The 17,179-nt window shown below is 39.4% G+C and overlaps 1 protein-coding gene across 7 annotated transcripts in view; it reads left to right on the forward strand.

Annotated features, from left to right (window-relative positions):
• The window catches only part of ESRRG (estrogen related receptor gamma), a 385,220-nt gene that overhangs the window by 210,479 nt on the left and 157,562 nt on the right, over window positions 1-17,179 (forward strand). The window contains exon 1 of one of the 7 annotated variants that reach the window (XM_062571809.1): window positions 6,506-6,630. The exons of the other annotated variants lie outside the window; for them this stretch is intronic. Within the exon in view, the coding sequence (XP_062427793.1) occupies window positions 6,575-6,630 (56 nt within the window). The 5' untranslated portion in view covers window positions 6,506-6,574. Of the gene's footprint in view, window positions 1-6,505; window positions 6,631-17,179 lie in introns of those variants that run through there. 7 annotated transcript variants of the gene reach the window in all.

Raw genomic sequence — 17,179 nt, forward strand, 5'->3', positions numbered from 1 at the left:
ATTTAATTTAGTGTTTCTTGCACCTTTACAAAGTGTAATCCCTTTAATCTATTGTTTTAAAAAGCATGCATTCGATGTCAGACATCATAAAGACAGCATGTGAAGATAACCCTGATCTAAGTGATGGTTCCAGTCATCTAGTGTATGGATAAAAGATTTTGGAGGCTATGTTACTTGGCAGTTCAACATGATCTGGCTGTTTGTTAATCAGAGAACAGGAGAAGAACAAAGGAGGGAGAACAAGAATGTTGAAAAAAGTGCTATATAGCTAGAAGATGTACAGTGGGACAATTAATGCAGCAGTAGGATTGGGTAACACACAGTTGTGGAAATAAAGAGCTGTAGGAGGTCAAAATTTGTTTCCCTTTTTCATGTTACTTGAGTTTGTTGGGAAAGGGGATAACATTTTGTATTCAGTCAGAAAGCATGTTCTGTAAATCTCTTCAGTTACCCGTTCCCTGGGTGTCGCAATAGATTAAGTCGCTGTGTGATGATATGACACCGCCATCACTCGTCTTCCTGGGATATTGCTGGAGGCAACAACAAACCTGTGTCTTTGGCACATGTGAAGGAATTTAGTGCTTGAGGGGTTAAATTACACAGGCTCCCCTGCGGATCAGCTTATGCTTGGACAGTAATAATAGCAATAACATTAATAATAAAAATGCCAGAGCAAAGGGAGTGAAGGGGAAGTAGGGGGAGAAAAAGGAAGAAGAGTGATGGAAGATGGGCTGGGACAGTCAGGGGGAAAAGAAAAAGGGCAAGGTAGAGATGATATTTTTTGTACAGCAGGTGTACAGCTTCGAAGTCAGATGTCTTAGGAGCCTCTGCAACATGCACATGCACAAATACATGTTACAAAAGCTTTGAGGATGGTTGGTGGCTGGGTGTGTATGTGCGTGTGTGTGCTGTCACTTCAAGCCATGATATCCTAGGGCAGTGTAACAAGCAATTCATGTCAGCTCACGGTAAAGATTATTGGTGTTTTCACTGGGGAAATATTTGCGCTCCATCTTCTTCTTTTCTATTTTTAGCATTTTGAGCTTCCAGTCAGGTAGGAGAGTGGGTGAGGGGTTGGGGGAAGAATGGAGAGGGGAGAGGGAAAAGACCCACTGAGGGATACATCTTGTCGCTCAGTTAGTTAGAACCAAAGCCCTAATCTTACTTAGTAATAGTTGCTGACATTAAGTTTTCGTCTTTCCCTTCTTGTTTTGAGGGATATTACATTTCACTGCAGTATAGGGGACAGAATGAGATGTTACCTGGGATGTTTTGGTTCTAACAGAATGCAAAAGCATTTAAGAGAGAGATCTTCACATATGTAAGGTTTCAGAAAAAGAAAACATAATGTAAGAGTGGAATAATGTGTATTTTTTTTTTATTCCTGAATAGAAAAGGCCTTACAGTAAGGGACAGCAATTCACTGCACTGAAAGAAAAAATCTGAATTTGTCCTCTTTCAGATTTATTGTTTATCATAATAATCCTTCTAGTGAAAAGGCCTAATTTACTCTTTCTATAGGAATATTTAAGTGTGATTATCATAATATCACAGCTGCTGAAAAGGTCTAAAATAGGACATTGACCTTGAACGTGTTCCTGCGTTTTGTATGTGGCGCTTAACATTCAAGAAACAATATAACTGCAACTCATTTATTAATGTATAATCTCAAAATGTTAACTCTTGCTCTGTAAATACATGCCATAAGGATTGTTGAAAGCTTGCAGTATCCCATGAAGTACATGTGGTATTTTATCAGTGTAAATATGTATAAGATTTTCAAGATTTCTTCTGGGAATACTCCATAACCAAAGTAAGTTTTCCCTTTGGTACTGCACCAGTTTATGATTTAATTTTTACTGACATTCCACCAGTCATATTATTAGCTTCACAAAATGAAAGTGAAATAATCCTGTATTAATTAAACAGAGCAACTGAATTCCCTCAGTCATCTTATCCTTGACTGTCTGAGACAGTAATGTACTTCAGCTTCTCTGAAGAAACTTGCACTAAAAAAAGAGCTTGGGGTAATAGTGAGATATCAGTATTGAAGTGCGTGCCCAAATTAGGGAGTAAGACCTTTTTTTGGAGGGTGACAGGCAATGCCCCTCCAACTTGCCTTCCCCCCCCCGCCCCCCCCCCCCCCCCCCCCGTTTTTCCTTTTTGTTTTCTTTGTCAGAGGCTTTGGAAAAGGCGTTTTGTCAAGAGAATAATTTTCATTTATTGCAATGTGAAGAGTTTCTATTCTGTACCAGTGAAGGCAATCGTTTAAATATCAATGCCTATGCCCTTGAAAATAAAATGAGCAGAAAATATGAAGTATTTTTTTGAGACTGGATGAATTGAATGCATCTTGGAAGCATTGTAGGTGATTGAGTTACTTCATGGATGCTTTTTGTTATATGCTGTAACTGAGTATAAGCTGCAAAATCTAAAAGCCTTGCTTTGTGCATTTGTGAAGGCACTGTGGGGAAGTTCTAAAGAGTATCCTGAGGTAGTGTGGTGTGACCTTTTTTCCCTAAGATCAGAACAAGGAATAGTTAATGCTAAATTACAGATTGAAGTAGCCCATGGCTTTAAAGCAATAACTTGCTACAGTTTGCAAACACCTACAAACAGGTGAGCAAAATCTGGAAGTTTTATAGCGTTAGTTTTTTTTAAGGCATTAGTAGTACATCCAGGGATGCACCAGTTGTCTCCCAGTAAGAAGCATAATAGCCAAATGTGTCTTAAGACAAGTAGATGGTGACAGTGGTGTTCTAATGTTGATGTCACCACAGCATTGCACATTTGAATTGTGTTTCTTTATTTAATGATTTTGAAAAAAAAAAGTAAATCATTTATTTGATACTCAAAATTTCTTTTAAACTGTTACAATATGATATTCCACAGCTAGATTTTGAAAAAGGTAGCATAGTATATGGAAAATTTCTATCTAAAGTAACAGTATACTTATTTTCAAATAAATTCTCAGTAGGCTAAAGAATTTTTTTATATATATTTTTGTTCCTGCATAGCTGACTTTAGCTTGTTGCTCTTTTTGGTAAAATACACTCTTGACACAATGCACTGTGCTGCTTCTGCAAAGTGCCACTGAATCTTGCTTCTTCAGTTGCCTTGAGGTTGTTGTGTGTTAAGAATCTGGCTGTTTGGATGCCTTGAAATGTCTATAGTATTTAAGTGTGAAGGCGCTTAAAGATGTACTGTTCTGTACACAGGAATAATTATATGCACGGCGAGACATGGAGATGTAGATGCTGCTCAGTAATGCCCACTGACTGGTGCAGACACTCATGACAGTTTTTCCCCTTCCCCTCTCTGATTCTATTACCACTGTTTTATATAGACTCCTTGTGGTAAGATTTTGCATTGTAGATTTTGATAAGTTAGCGCAGATGTGTGTTTGCATGCATGCTCTTATTCTGTATCCTCTGATAAAATTCAGTAAACCGATGTCAGCTTTGATTTTTTTTTCTTTTTCATACTTCTTTTTTATTTATTTCTAAAGTGGTACAGAGAATCTTGAGACAATGAAGTTGCATTTAGACCCAGTTTATTTGCTGCAGTAATCTTTTTATCTCTCCCCACCATCTGATTGGTAACTGTGAAGCCCAAGTTCAAGAACATAGTTGAAATTGCATGCCCCAGTCTGCTGGAGGTGACATGTTCAGTCCCAGGGGAAGAAGCCAACTGCTTTGTTTATCAACATGTAAAGTATAGTACTGTATTTCTGGTCGTCCAAGGAGCAACACTGGCAGGGAAGACAGACTTGCTTGGATGAAAGATGGTTGATAGAAAGGTAGTGATGGTTAGTAGGGTGAGAGGAAAAATTGACTTGGGGGGGGGGTAGAGGGAGAATTGGGGGAAAAGCCAATGAGATAGTGGAAACTGTATGAACATGAAAAGGGGAGCATACTGGAAGATAGACCATGACAGAAGGAAAGAGACTATCATGTTCCAACACCTAATATAAATATATAATCCTGGAAAATAATGAACAAAAGTAAAAATAAGCTAACCCAGGCTTTTTATTTTTTAAAGTGGATTAATAGTTATATTTTAATGAGGGTATATTCCAGTGAACTTAATACTTTAAAATGATTTTTATCAAATTACCTGTGTATAGAAATTAATTGTAGGTGATTTTAAATAAGAAAGCACATACACAGGAAAAGAAATTAAGTAATTTTAGCATACAAATTCTGAAAAATAGCAACTTCGAATATAAATCTATAAATGGACACACAGAGACACTCACTATAAGCAGTATATTTGTATTTTGCATGGTTTGCTAATGTGCGCATGTAAACCAATTTGTAGGATCTGTGCTTTGGGTTATACAATAATAAAGATATCTATACGTAGAACAAACACATCATATTCGAGTGCTGATTTGGTTCCAAAATCTGCATTTATCAAACTGCTTCTTAAAGAGGACGTTCTAATATTGTAACATGATTAAGTGCCTCTCATTTTAAAATTTGTTTAAAAAAAATCCTTTTTTTGTCTATGATGTTTCTACAGAGTGGATTTTACTCTACATCTCAGAGCTCTTTAATTCACTGCTCACAAGCGAATTTACATCTTAATTACAGAGTTCACATTTAACAATATAGACAGCATAATGCTACTGTAATTAAGCTTTTACTACCTGCTTTTGTACAGTAGTCAAAGATGTAGTTTTGCTGCGTGAGTTCTGATCCCTAAACTTGCGTGTATTTTCATCACATTTGTAAGAAGCAGGCCCAGTCTTTACATCGGGTTAAGTTCATAACACTAGAATCTCTCTGCCGTAAACAAACACGTCCATTGCACTTGCATATTTTGCACTTGGATTCTGTTGTTTTATTTATTTGGTAAAAAGCTGCGAGAGAGATTTGGAGAGGACATTTATGTTGCCATTTGTGAGCAGTATTAATGCAGTCTGAGATTGTGCACTGATTTGTTTTGATCTAAAAGACTGCCACTTGCATGATGTAGGGCTCCAGTCACAAAAGATTTTGTGGGTGTTTGAACTGAATTTTTTATTTTTCTTTTTAATTACCAGATATAGCCTGTATCTATTTACCTGGAGAGGCAGCAGTAAAACCTCTTTGTAACTAACAAATATTAGTGCTTTAGTTGCAATGTTAAGTAAAAACAGTAGCCTTTGAGAGAAAAATACTGTGCTGTCAATTCACTACTGATCCTTTAAAATGGGGGGGGGGGGGCAAGGTGGTGTTCTGTGTGAACAGTGTCCCTGATTCTGTGTATGAACATTTTCTCAAAACAAGTTTAATCAGGTACCTTTCATTATGACTGAGCCGAGCAATGGTGAGTTACAAAAGCTAGTGGTTTGCTGGAACTGGTGAGTTGGTGATGTTTATGCAGGCATATATGCAAGGGTATGTGTGTATTTCCCTTTCAGTTTGGTAAAATGTACCTTACAGGAAACAAAACCCCGGAACACGGCAGAGGTCTGTGCACATTTTGCAATTTAATAATGCAGACCTACTACAATGCAGTCCTTATCTTGTTAAAATGAAACAGATTGAGTTAGTCCACTATAATCCCTCCACAGTTACAGGAAAAAAATTGATCAGTTCTGGAGCTTTCCCTGCCGGTTTACTAAATCTAAATATTTACATCTGAACACCTAAATATTTGCGTATGGGGACACATGTTAAATATGCCTGTGTTAACACATCTACCCTGGATACGAACACACATACCTGCATAGGCACTCCCCACGGCACCCATGCTGTTAAGAAACACACTTGAGTGCCAGCTTTGTTATGTATGTATATTCTCCTTGTAGGTACAAAGTAAGATTTCACTATATATATATGTGCGTGTGTGTAAAATATATATATTAAGAAAAAATCCCACCACCACCACCTCCCCCTTCCCCAACGACCAGAAAAGTTGAGTTTACCCGGCGCTTCGGCACGCTACGTTGGAGCGGAGCGTAGAGAGAGTGTGAGGAGGAGCGCGTGTCCCAAGCGCAGCCCTGCCACACCGAGAGCCCGAGCCCCCAACCGCCACAGCCCAACGGCACAACAGATAATGGCAGCACGAACTTCGTTCTCTACCTGAGGCGGCTTTCTTCCCAACATTAAGGGAGAGTCTGCAGGTATTTCTTCCTGCCAGGGTACCTGGGAAAGTGTGCTTTAAGTTCGAGCCGGCCCTCCCGCGCCGCGCGGCCGGGCAGCTCGGAGCCGTTTGCGCCGCCGCGTCTGCGGGCTCGGCCCCAGCGGCCGCCGCCGCCGCCTCAGGCCGCTCCCCATTCCCCACCCTCTACCTGCCGCGCGGGCCGCGCGCCGGGCCGCCGCGGCGCCCCTGGCGCCTGATTGGCCGCCGCCCCGCCAATCCGCCGCCGCCCCGGGCCGGGGGGACCGCATATGTAAAGCGCTGCTTCATATTCATGAGCGCCGAGCGGGGCTTTAAGTCCTTGATTAGGCGCGCGGGCGAGCTTTTGGTCCCCACTGGCCGTGCCCGCCGGCGTGTCACCCGCGGAGCACCTGCGCGCCGCGCCGCGCCGCGGGAACTTCGGCTGGCGGCGGGGGGGGGCGCGAAGCATGGTCGCCGGGCGCACATGGATTCGGTAGAACTTTGCCTGCCGGAGCCGCTCTCCCTGCACTACGAGGAAGAGTAGGTACCGCTCCCCGCCCCCCCCCCCCCCCCCCGCCCCTGCTCCCCGCCGCCGGCGCGCGCGCGCGCGGCCGCCTCCGCGCCGCCGCAGGTAGCGCCGCGCCGTTCTCCGCGCGGAGCTGCGCGGCGGCGGCGGCTCCGCGCCCGCCCGCGGGGCGCTCGCGGCTGCCTCTGGGCGCGGAGCGGCGGCGCTGCTCCCCGCGCCCCCCGCGGCCGCACAGGTGTGCTGGCTCTCCGGTGACGGTTGGGAGCGACCCCCCCCCCCCCTCCGGTGACGGTTGGGAGCGACCCCCCCCCCCCCTCCGGTGACGGTTGGGAGCGACCCCCCCCCCCCCCTCCGGTGACGGTTGGGAGCGGCCCGCCGCCGCCCGCCGCGGCGAGGTCCCGGCCGGGAGGAGCCGCCCCGCGGGCGCCCGGCACCCGCCGTCGCGGACGGGCCGCATGTGGCAGGGCCGCGGCGGGCGGCGGCGCCGCCGCCGCTCTTCCCTGCCGGAGACGGGAAAATACTTTTTAACGAGGCGCGGTGCCTCGGCGGCGCTGCCCGGCTGCCCGGCGGTCGGTGCCGGCGCCTGCGCCTCCGTGGGGTGTCGCGGGTGGAAAGCGCGGAGCCCAAACGAAATCGGGCGGCCTGGGGCTGGTGAGTGGCTCGTAAACTTGTTTTCAGGCTACAGCCAGGATTAAATATTAGTATATTACGGGAGCTGTCACTGATGCATTTTGCTTTATGGCGAGCCACTTACGCGGCCGTGCCTTCGTATTGCACTCGCCGTGACAGCAGTACCGAAGGAAAAAAAAAAAAAAAAAGAAAAAACCCAGCTCGTGGTAAGCATCGCCCTAGACGCAATGTGCGGAAGGGCTGTACTGAGGGGGGACAGTGTATTATAGGTAGATGCCCACTAGCTGTCCTTAGCGTCTGCATATTGCATTGCTGTTTGTAATTAAGAGATGAAAAGTGAATTGCAGTGATTATGTGCCGGTGAAATAATACAGCAGGAAGTAAGGCTAACAGAAATGAATAGACTTGCTCATAGGAGCAAGCAGTTTGGGAACCGGAGGCAGGAAAATCCACTGTAATGTTCTGGGATAAATACAAGAAAATAAACAAAGGTAAGGTGCCCACTCAGATATGGTTTATAGGTCAAGGCACTGTGTGCTGCTCTATAGTGTAAGATAGCTTCATAAATATAAGAATGCAGTTTCCACAGCTTCTACTAATTTTGGAAGTTAGTTTTATAAAATACGCAGTTTTTTTTCCTGATTGTTCTCCCCCCCCCCCCGAAGCTTTCTTGAATTTACCTTCTTACAGCTAATTTGAATGATTAGTTTAGATAAGCCTCTTAGAGTAGATGCATTTCAATGAAATCGGGGCACATGTCTTTTTGGCTCTGGTGCAAGATTCGAACTAGTTTTTTTTTCCTCCTCTTTGGCTCAATTAAAAGTCATCTTAAAACAATCCCAGTATATTGTCCAGCTCAGGGTTTCAGGAATACGTGATTGAGTGGACAAACGTACAGAAAAAACTAACAATTGGAAACATGTCTGCTTTTCTATTTCAATTAATAAGCCCCAGAGTTTTACATGTTATTAATATTCATAATAATTCTGTTTTGATTATATGTTCTTGCATGCATATAGGTCATATGAAATAAATATAGTAGCCACTTTCAGCAATTCTCACATTATAGATGAAGGCAGAGAGGATTCAAGCTAAAAATTGTCAGAACATTTTGGGAGTGCACAGACATCTGTCTGACCATCACTAGGTATGCTTTGATTTTAAGGCAGTGCATGTTAAAGAATGCAGTAACTTAAAGCCAGCTGCAGCCTTGACTTTTTGTTTTTTTCAGCAGTAACAATAACACTAATAATTACTAATAGTTAATAAGCAGATGCAATAAATATATCTGCTCAATTTGACATATGTGTCAATTTAATCATTCTAAATGAATCAGTGTGCTCATAACATGAAATCTCCTTCAACCTCTGATTAAAATGTAACGTTGACTAAAGGATTATAGAGCGGACTTAATTTTACTGACTGTTTTAACAGTTGTCACAGCTGTTGGAAGAAGGAAAGGCAATTGAAACACTCCAAAAAAGGAGGGGGGGGAGACTAGTTTAGTAAATTTAAACATGATCTCTGAATGCCAAACATAGAAAACTGAGTAGATTTGTAACTCCAGATAGCTTCTGTGCTCTATGTACATCAGCCCTTTGTGGCTCCCTGTGTTTCATTAATTTGAATCCTCAGCATTTCTCTACTTTATCGATACAAAAACGTGCAGCAGAGTTTAAGCATAAAAGAAATTTAGCTGCTGTAGTGTGCACAGATTTTTAGTTTGTAGTGCAAGAGATAAAATACACAGATGACAAGATACAAAGATTATGCAGAATGGATGTAACATTTAAAAAGTGGACGTAGTCCAGCATCATTGTAAATAGTTCAGTGTGATGAGGGTCAGTGTACATATTTGGTGTTTTTCTAGCTGTCCTCGTGTTGCAATATGCGAATGGTCTGTGGAGTTATTGTGTGAGTCTGTGTGGGATACGCGTGCATGTGGATGAGTACGAACGTCTGCATACTCACACACATCAGCACATATACAAATACGTGTGTTGGGGGGTCATTATGTGTTACATATTAAAGATTTTTTATCAGTTTGATTCTTTGAAATATTTTGGCACAGCTTCTAATTCCTGAAGAATTTATTTTAGAAGCACCTTTTATTTATATAGGGAAGTAAGGAATGGATTAAAGAACGCTTCTTTGTAAAGTGGGAAGTGACACTTGATTCTGCTCTACAGTTTCTTCAAGGTGTGGAGATCGTTAACCTCATGAGTTTGTCCTCTTAGATAGCTATTAAACTTGTTATTAAGAAATAAAGCCTGAAGTTTTTACATTAAAGCCCAAAGTCTCCAGGCCCGCATTTACACCAAGTGTGTAGTGTGGAACTCAGCCCTATGCTATGAAGCCAGCCCAACAGTGTGGGTGGGTGAATGAAGAGATCTTTTTTCTGTGTTCTCCCCTTGGCTGCGAGCAGGCCTCGTTCCCTTCTTCTTTTTCTGTTTCCGGTTGTAGGTTTGGGTTTTTAGTTTTGATAGACTGCTGGTAAGTTTTTTAATCCTGCAGAAAGTATGAAGGGTTTGTGTTGAAATGCCTGACAGCTTTTCATTTACTGGGGCTTGCCCCTCTTTTAGTGATGCCTGCTCATTTTAATGTGTTTATGGTTGTGCTCTTTTATTTACTGAGCCTGGTGCGTTGCAGCGGTAATTAACCCATGTTATTAGCAAAGCCCTTGTGGATATCCATTAATTCTCTTGAATGGCTGATCATTTTTTTTTTCTGCATTTTTTTTCCCTTTTTCCTAAGGCATACTTGCCTTTTTTCTAAGAATCCTTAAGTTCTAACACACCTTACAAATTTCTTGTATTTAAATTGAAGCAGGTACAAGGGTACCACTCCCACAGTTCCATAATAAAGAATAACTATTGTTTTAACAAACTGTTTTCAAAGATGCTAATGGGAAGCAAAGCAACTGGGAGAATCAGTAGGGAATAATTTATTTAATTATTATTTTTCAAAACACATGCTTAATGATAAGAAAAGAGATAAGAATTTTCTTAATCTTTTTCTGTAGTTGCATTAGCTGTTGTGAGTATTAAAATATGTGTTCATATTTTAATCAGATTTCAACTTAGCAGTACTTTGGCCATTTAAAAAATACCAAGCCAGCAGAAAAATACTCGTGCTTGCACTGCTGAGAAAAGATAAGGGCCGCCTCATTAGCCAACCCTACTTTTGCAATTAATTTCAAATACACGGTGCTATTCATCAAATACAGAAGGTAACTTGTCTGTGATAATATTTAACAATACTTGAAGTCTACTTTGCTTAGTGACTAAAAATATGATATATCCATGTTTTTCAAAGCTGGATCAGTCCATATGCTATACTGTTATTTCCATATGTTACGAAGGGAAATTATGATATCAAAATCTGAATTATTTATAAATAAAACAATCATTCATTTTATGGAATGTTGTTAAAGAACTGACCCTTGACCTGCAGGGAGGTTTCCTGTACCCTTTGGAAGTGTAAGTAGGAATGAAAAAGACACTTATTTGAACCTCTCAAAGTCTATCAGATAATTAATTATAAGATAAATAGAAAAAAAAATCTGGGAAGAATGCTTGCTCTTAAAACCCAAAGCTTAAACTAACCTCTGTCGTAAGATAAGCTTTGCTATGAATTCGTCTTTGTAGCAAATTCGTAGAGGGAAGAAACAATAAAATGTTGATCTGTTACAAGTGCATATGAGGCTCACGCTAGCAAGCTCTCTGGAGGAAATCTGTGATTATGCTGGGCCAGTTTGTTCAGTTTTTATCTCTTTTACATCCACTGGCCTTGTATTAAATTGTCATTGTCCTAAAGCACATGAGAGGGAAATGAATTGCATTTCTCGACATGCTCTGACAGTGAAATATTTAGCCTCTCTGTCTCTAGTCATACTCATATGTATGTTTGATAGCGCAGGGATGACACCAACAGTCTCTGCAGCTTGACATTCCACTTATTACATGTTCTTTTACATTTTGTGTATCTTCTTCTACTTTTAGACTTGACTCAGGTAATCATACATGCATACAGTCATGTCTGTAGAGGCGTGAGTGTGTGTGTGTGTGCTCACATTCTGTTTACATGGAAATCATTTATCTGTGTATCTACCACAAATTTTGGGTTCATATATATATATGTGTGTGTATGTATGTATATATATATGTATGTATATGCGCATATATATATATATAGTGTGTGTATTGCAGGTATACAGTGTGTTCTTTATGGAATGTGTGCAATGTACACTTTTTTGTGTATATGCACACAGATATGTATACAGTAAATAAACTCAGCAGATTTTTTAGTAAACAATTATATAGAGAGAAGTTAGGATAGCTCTGCATTTATGTCTTTTATTCTTATCCATGATAAGAGAGCTGGCTAGGTAAAGAATAGTGTAGATGAAAAGCATTGTACCTGATTTTATATCAAAATATTCATGCAATCTAGCATTTTCTGTATTTATTCTTGTATTTTTTTTTTAAAAATAAAGATTTTTAATAATAATTTCTTCATCTAAGGCATTTACAGGAGTAATACTTATTCATATTCCTCTAACTTTTGGCTGCCTATCAGAGAAGCATTTTTTTAAGCTTCATGTATCCTTGGACACACGATTACATTTACATTAAAAGGATATGATTATTTTTAAGGGGGGAAAAAAGTCTCCTATATATAGTTGTTAATATAAACCATAATATTCTCTGAAAAAAAAATGGCTCTATTTTAATTGTACATAGTCCCTACCAAATATCCTGTATTTTTCTTGTTATTGTGTGGTTGTCCAGAAGTAAAAATAGTGTGAAACGTTAAAGAAAATCATTAAACTGAATTATGTACGGCTATGTCAGATATTATTACTTAATTATTATTTTTAAAAGATTCTGTTTTTCCCTTTCAGTAGTGCTTTGGAGAGTAACTTTGTATTTTGACATGTATGACTTCTGAAACGATTTATATATTTGCTAAATTGCAGAAGATTTAAATCTCCTGGGCTTGTTTACATAATGCTTGTAATGTTATTCAATTAACACGTATTTCTTTCAACTGAAGAAGTACTTTCTTCTTTGCAATTCCTTAATATGGTTAGTTTTCATTAAAAGGAATCTTGCCTTTCCAAATTTCTAGTTACTTTCCTATATTGAGGAAAATATGTTTTTTAATCTGAGCGTTTCATATCTCTTTTAAAATTGAAATAAATTTAATTTTTTGTTTCAACTTCTCAGTTTTGCTAAGAAAAAAAAACTCTGCTATTAACATCCAAATGAAAATTAAAGTGGGAAGGTAAAACTACAGAGCAGAAGACAAGCATATGCTGTTTTTCTTTGCTGTTGAATTTCTAATTCTGACTGGGGTCACAGTTCTGAATTTGGCTGAACTTTAGGTTGAATTTGCTGATTTAGATCAAAATAATTTACAAGACAAAAACCTTATTAGAAATGTAAATTTCACATTTTTTCATGACACTGTGATACAGAATGTTATACTTCAAATTGGAGAAGGATCTGTGTTCTGCAGGAACTTAATATGTTAGGGTTGTATTAAAAAGAGATTTCCCTCTCCTCAGTCTGATCTATCCATTTGTAATATCCTTGTGCAGAATTTTGCATATTTGCTTATTTGATAACCTATTGAAATATGACAAGTTAGTTCTATGCATGTGAGAATAGCCTAAATACATCATTTTATCATGTATTGAAAATTATATTCACTTTCCCCAAGTAAAACATCTTTATAGTTTAGAGCTGCAGTCTTTGTGGGAGGACAGAAACTGTTAAAAGGACATGTTCTGAAACCAAACTTTAAGGTAAAGTAATTTGAGGCTTTGTGGGTTGGTACCCTGTACGTTAGTTTGGGTGTCTCTTACTCCTTTCTGTCTTTTTCATGTTGCTATGAGTGAAAAAACTGCACATCTCCTTTTCATCATTTTGATTGGAACTACATACCATACGTAATGTGTTTTGGCAGCACTTACCTAGCCAAAGAAAACAAATTAATATTAGCCATGCTGAGGGGTGTCAGAAGTATCACAGATGTGTCGATTTAGCTTTGCTCAATCACACACCCTTTCCTTAAACAACCGGTCACGCTGTCGCAAAATATAGTGTTGGCTACAGAGAGATTCTAATAGGTGTGATCAGAGATTGATGGCTTTGGCAAGTTAGAATGAGAAGATGTAGAGTTGCTGATGCTTATTTTGAATGGTCTCTGAAAAGCCCAAACAAAAGCAAAAAAAAAAAAAAAAAAAAAAGGTAAGGATATAATTATTGTCCCAAAGCCATCTATACATTAAACAGTTTAAAACCAAATTTATACCCCTAGAAATATGCAGATGTAAAGATACTGGCAAATGTAATGGAAAAGTCCATCTAAAATGTAGTATTAACTTGTTTCTGAGCCTTTCTGAAATTTCTTCCCATATAAAGGTGTGGGTAGGAGAGAGGAGATGGTGTGTTTTATTCAATCCATCGTTATCCATGATATTTTTCTCTCCTCCCCCCCCCCCCCCCGCCTTGCCCCCCCAATTTCTAGGTTTATTCTAGAAATATTTTTGGAATAAACACTCTCTTATCTCACATCTGAAAATTTTAAAGCAAATATGAGAAAATCTAATAAAGAACAATAGTTCACAAAATGGTGAAATTATACTGTTCTCAGCATAATGTAGCCAGTTAATTTAGTCAGCTGGCTGTTTGTATAATTCTTCATATATTGAAAATACCATAGAGAGAAACAATCAAGGAATTTTTTAGGTATTCTACATTGCTTTCTTTCTTTCTTTTTTCTTTCCTTTTTTTTTTTTTTTTTTTTTTTTTCCCCCAATCTGGCAGCAGGATTTGTCTCTTTTGAGAATGAATGCCAGTGTACTTTTATGTTTAAATTGATATTTTCTTTCTGAAATAGAAAATGATATGCCCAGTTGACATGTGTTAATGCTAAAGTAATTTTCAGATGAATTAATTTGAGAAAACTGATAGATTTTTTTCTTTTTTTTTAAGCAAAAGTATTTTACCCTTTTCCTTAAAGGTAAGGAAGAAAAAGCGGCTTGTGAAGTAAAACCTAAAAAAGTGCATGCAATTTTAAAAACAAATAAACTTAGAGTGTTTCTGAAAGCAAATAAAGTGCTATCAAAATAGTCTTTGGAAAATGGTAAAACCTAGCAAAATAAGTAAAATTCTTACAGCAAAGTGTTTTTTTCCACCATTGTTGTTTAATGGTCCATGAATGCAAGATTTCCTCTACTAAATTATATTCAGTTTTCCAGCAGTGAAAGAATTCCCTGGCAATGTTCTCATCGCAGCCGTTAACCTAGTGGGACAAATTAGATGTTTTGAAGTGGCATGAAATGCCGCATCTTTAACCAACTGTTCCCATGAGCATTAAAGGGGTGAAATTAGAATTCCCCATAACTGGATCTGGCTCATGGGCACCTTGTCGTTCCTCTAGCAGGAGCCGATTGGGTCCGGTTGGCGCTGGGCGATATTTAAAGAGCGGAGCAGCCACTGTCGGTGGCTTGCATTAGCATGAGTGACACCTGTCCCATCAATCATGAGGCTGTGGTGTCACAGATGGAGAAACAACCATCGGCCGAATTACCCAGCACTGCACACTTGGCTTAATTCAGCTCATTGTTCTCCTACAAATCTAGAGGATGGCTCATTCTGTTCCTGGAGCCCAGACAGAAGCACAGGATGGGCTCAGGTGGCGGCACGTGCCTGCCCTTCGCTGCTCTTTCGGAGGTATTCAGCAAAAGGCGACGTGTAGGGGTGGTGGGAAGCAGCACTCGGCACGGGGACTGAAGCATCAGTTTCTGAAGAATACTGTAATTCATCAAGAGCTGAAACTCAGTATTTCTCCCAGAATTGCAGAACTTTTCATTTAGCTGTCTGAAAGTGCCGAGTGCTGGTCCCGGTTAACGCTTAACTCTTCAACTGCTGTGTTGTGCCCGTCATTCTGAGAAGAATGAAGGGAGATTTCTGCGCAGATTTCCTGTGGCTTTGCAATAAGCAAAATCGTCAAAGCAGTGTCCTTTCTGAAAGGAATCCTGATAAGTTAGTACTAAAAATCCAGTACCAACGACACTGAAAAGGAGGGTTGCTGAGGGGCTGATTTGGTGGGGATGTTGCTTTTTGTTTTTGTGGTGGATATTGCTATTTTTATTTCAACAGCCAGACACAGGTTGAATCAGGAGAAATCACGGTCTTGCTTCAGACAAAAACAGTAAAGGCATTTACATTCTTTCTGACATATTGTAACTGTTTTTTTTTTATTTCTTTTTTTTTTTCTGCCGTTGCAAATTAGAGACAGCTCCTAGAGGATAAGAGAATAGAATAAACAAAAAAGCGAATAGAAATTACTCCCTTGCTCTTAAGTTCTACGTCAAACATCTTTTGAACATATTTGAATCCCACTGCTTCCATACTCTTTTCTGAATAACATCGTGTAAGTACCTTTAAAATGTTGAGATGGAAGTTATCATTCTCATTTCAAAAAAAGTTTTTTTTTCTCTCCTTTTTTTTTTAAACATCTCTTCTGTGTTGCATGCTTTTGGTATGACTCTCTTTTTTTTTTTTTGCCTGCAAGCAAGTTTCTGTTAACAGCTAATGTCAAGCAGAAAACCTGTAGCATGCCAGAAACAGGCTGCAATATATTGAAGACACAGCTTATGTTTGATTGTGGGTAAATACAGTTAGTTAGTTGGGTTTATCTGATAGCCTGGCAGAAAGAGAGAGGAGCAGTACAAACTGTTTTCAGTAACTGTGCTGTTCATACACCTGATAAGATTGAGAGTGCTTTCAAACTACTGATATGCTTTGAATAAGAAAAGAATAATCACATCCACTGGCACTGGCTTATCAGGAATGAAGTAAAATGCCAGCACTTCTACATTAGCAAAAGTAAATGTTTTAGACACTTTGGGCCTTTTTTCCATTTAAATTAAATAGCAGGGTGGTTTTGAGTGTGCTGTAATGAATGGAAGGATTTATTACCTTGACAAAATTACAGGTGAATATGTTGAGAGGGTAGTCCTCGGCAACAATAACAGCTCTTTTGATAAGTGGCTACATCTATTTCATGCTTTTGGTACAGAAATTCAGTAATTTTATCCTCTCTTGCTCTATTAAGTGCAGTGGCTAACTTAAAATTTGCGATTCTTCAGTGTAGCATGTTTCTGCATTTTTTAATGTATTGACAACACATTTGAAATTCAGCCCACAACACGGCTGTTCATAAAATAATGCTCGATCATTTAGTAGTATGTCCTCTGCCTTCAACTGCTGTGTATTTTCATGTTTGAATACACACACACACACACACATATATATACACACACATATAGAAGGGCCTTCTATATACATATAGAAGGGCCAGGTATGATTCATCATTAACTTTACCCAGAAGGCGTGAAGCATGGTTGCATGCACTATTATCTTTTCAAAGATTACTGATTTTTATTTTTGTAGCTTTTTTTTTTTTTTTTTTTCAGGCTCTTTTTCTTTCATGTGCCTACAATTAATTTTGGATAATTCAGATTTGATGAATGATAGTGCAAGAGCAGATTTGATTGATTTTGGATTATTATTGATTGCTCTCAATGAGATCACTGTGACACTCTGAAATCAATGGTATGCGATTAACCAAGGCACCACTGTTCTATACATTAAGCAGCAGTTGGGAATTTAGGAACTGAATGTTCACAAGCTGTAAATTGACAAAGTGTTCAGATTTAAATAGCCTTTTGTTTGGCATTTACTCACCAAAATATGTTTCTTGGGAAAGTTAGTTTTCACAAGTGCAGGCGTTCAGTAAAGGAAAGGTCATTGATTTAAGGTTTATTAAATTTTAGCTAAAAACAACTGGTTCTATTTGGGTGTAAAATAATTTAAGTACTTACTGCAGGCAACCTTCATGCTTTAGAGTTGTTTCTCA

The sequence above is a fragment of the Rhea pennata genome, chromosome 3 (assembly GCF_028389875.1).
Source record: "Rhea pennata isolate bPtePen1 chromosome 3, bPtePen1.pri, whole genome shotgun sequence".
NCBI classification, from domain to species: Eukaryota; Metazoa; Chordata; class Aves; order Rheiformes; family Rheidae; genus Rhea; species Rhea pennata.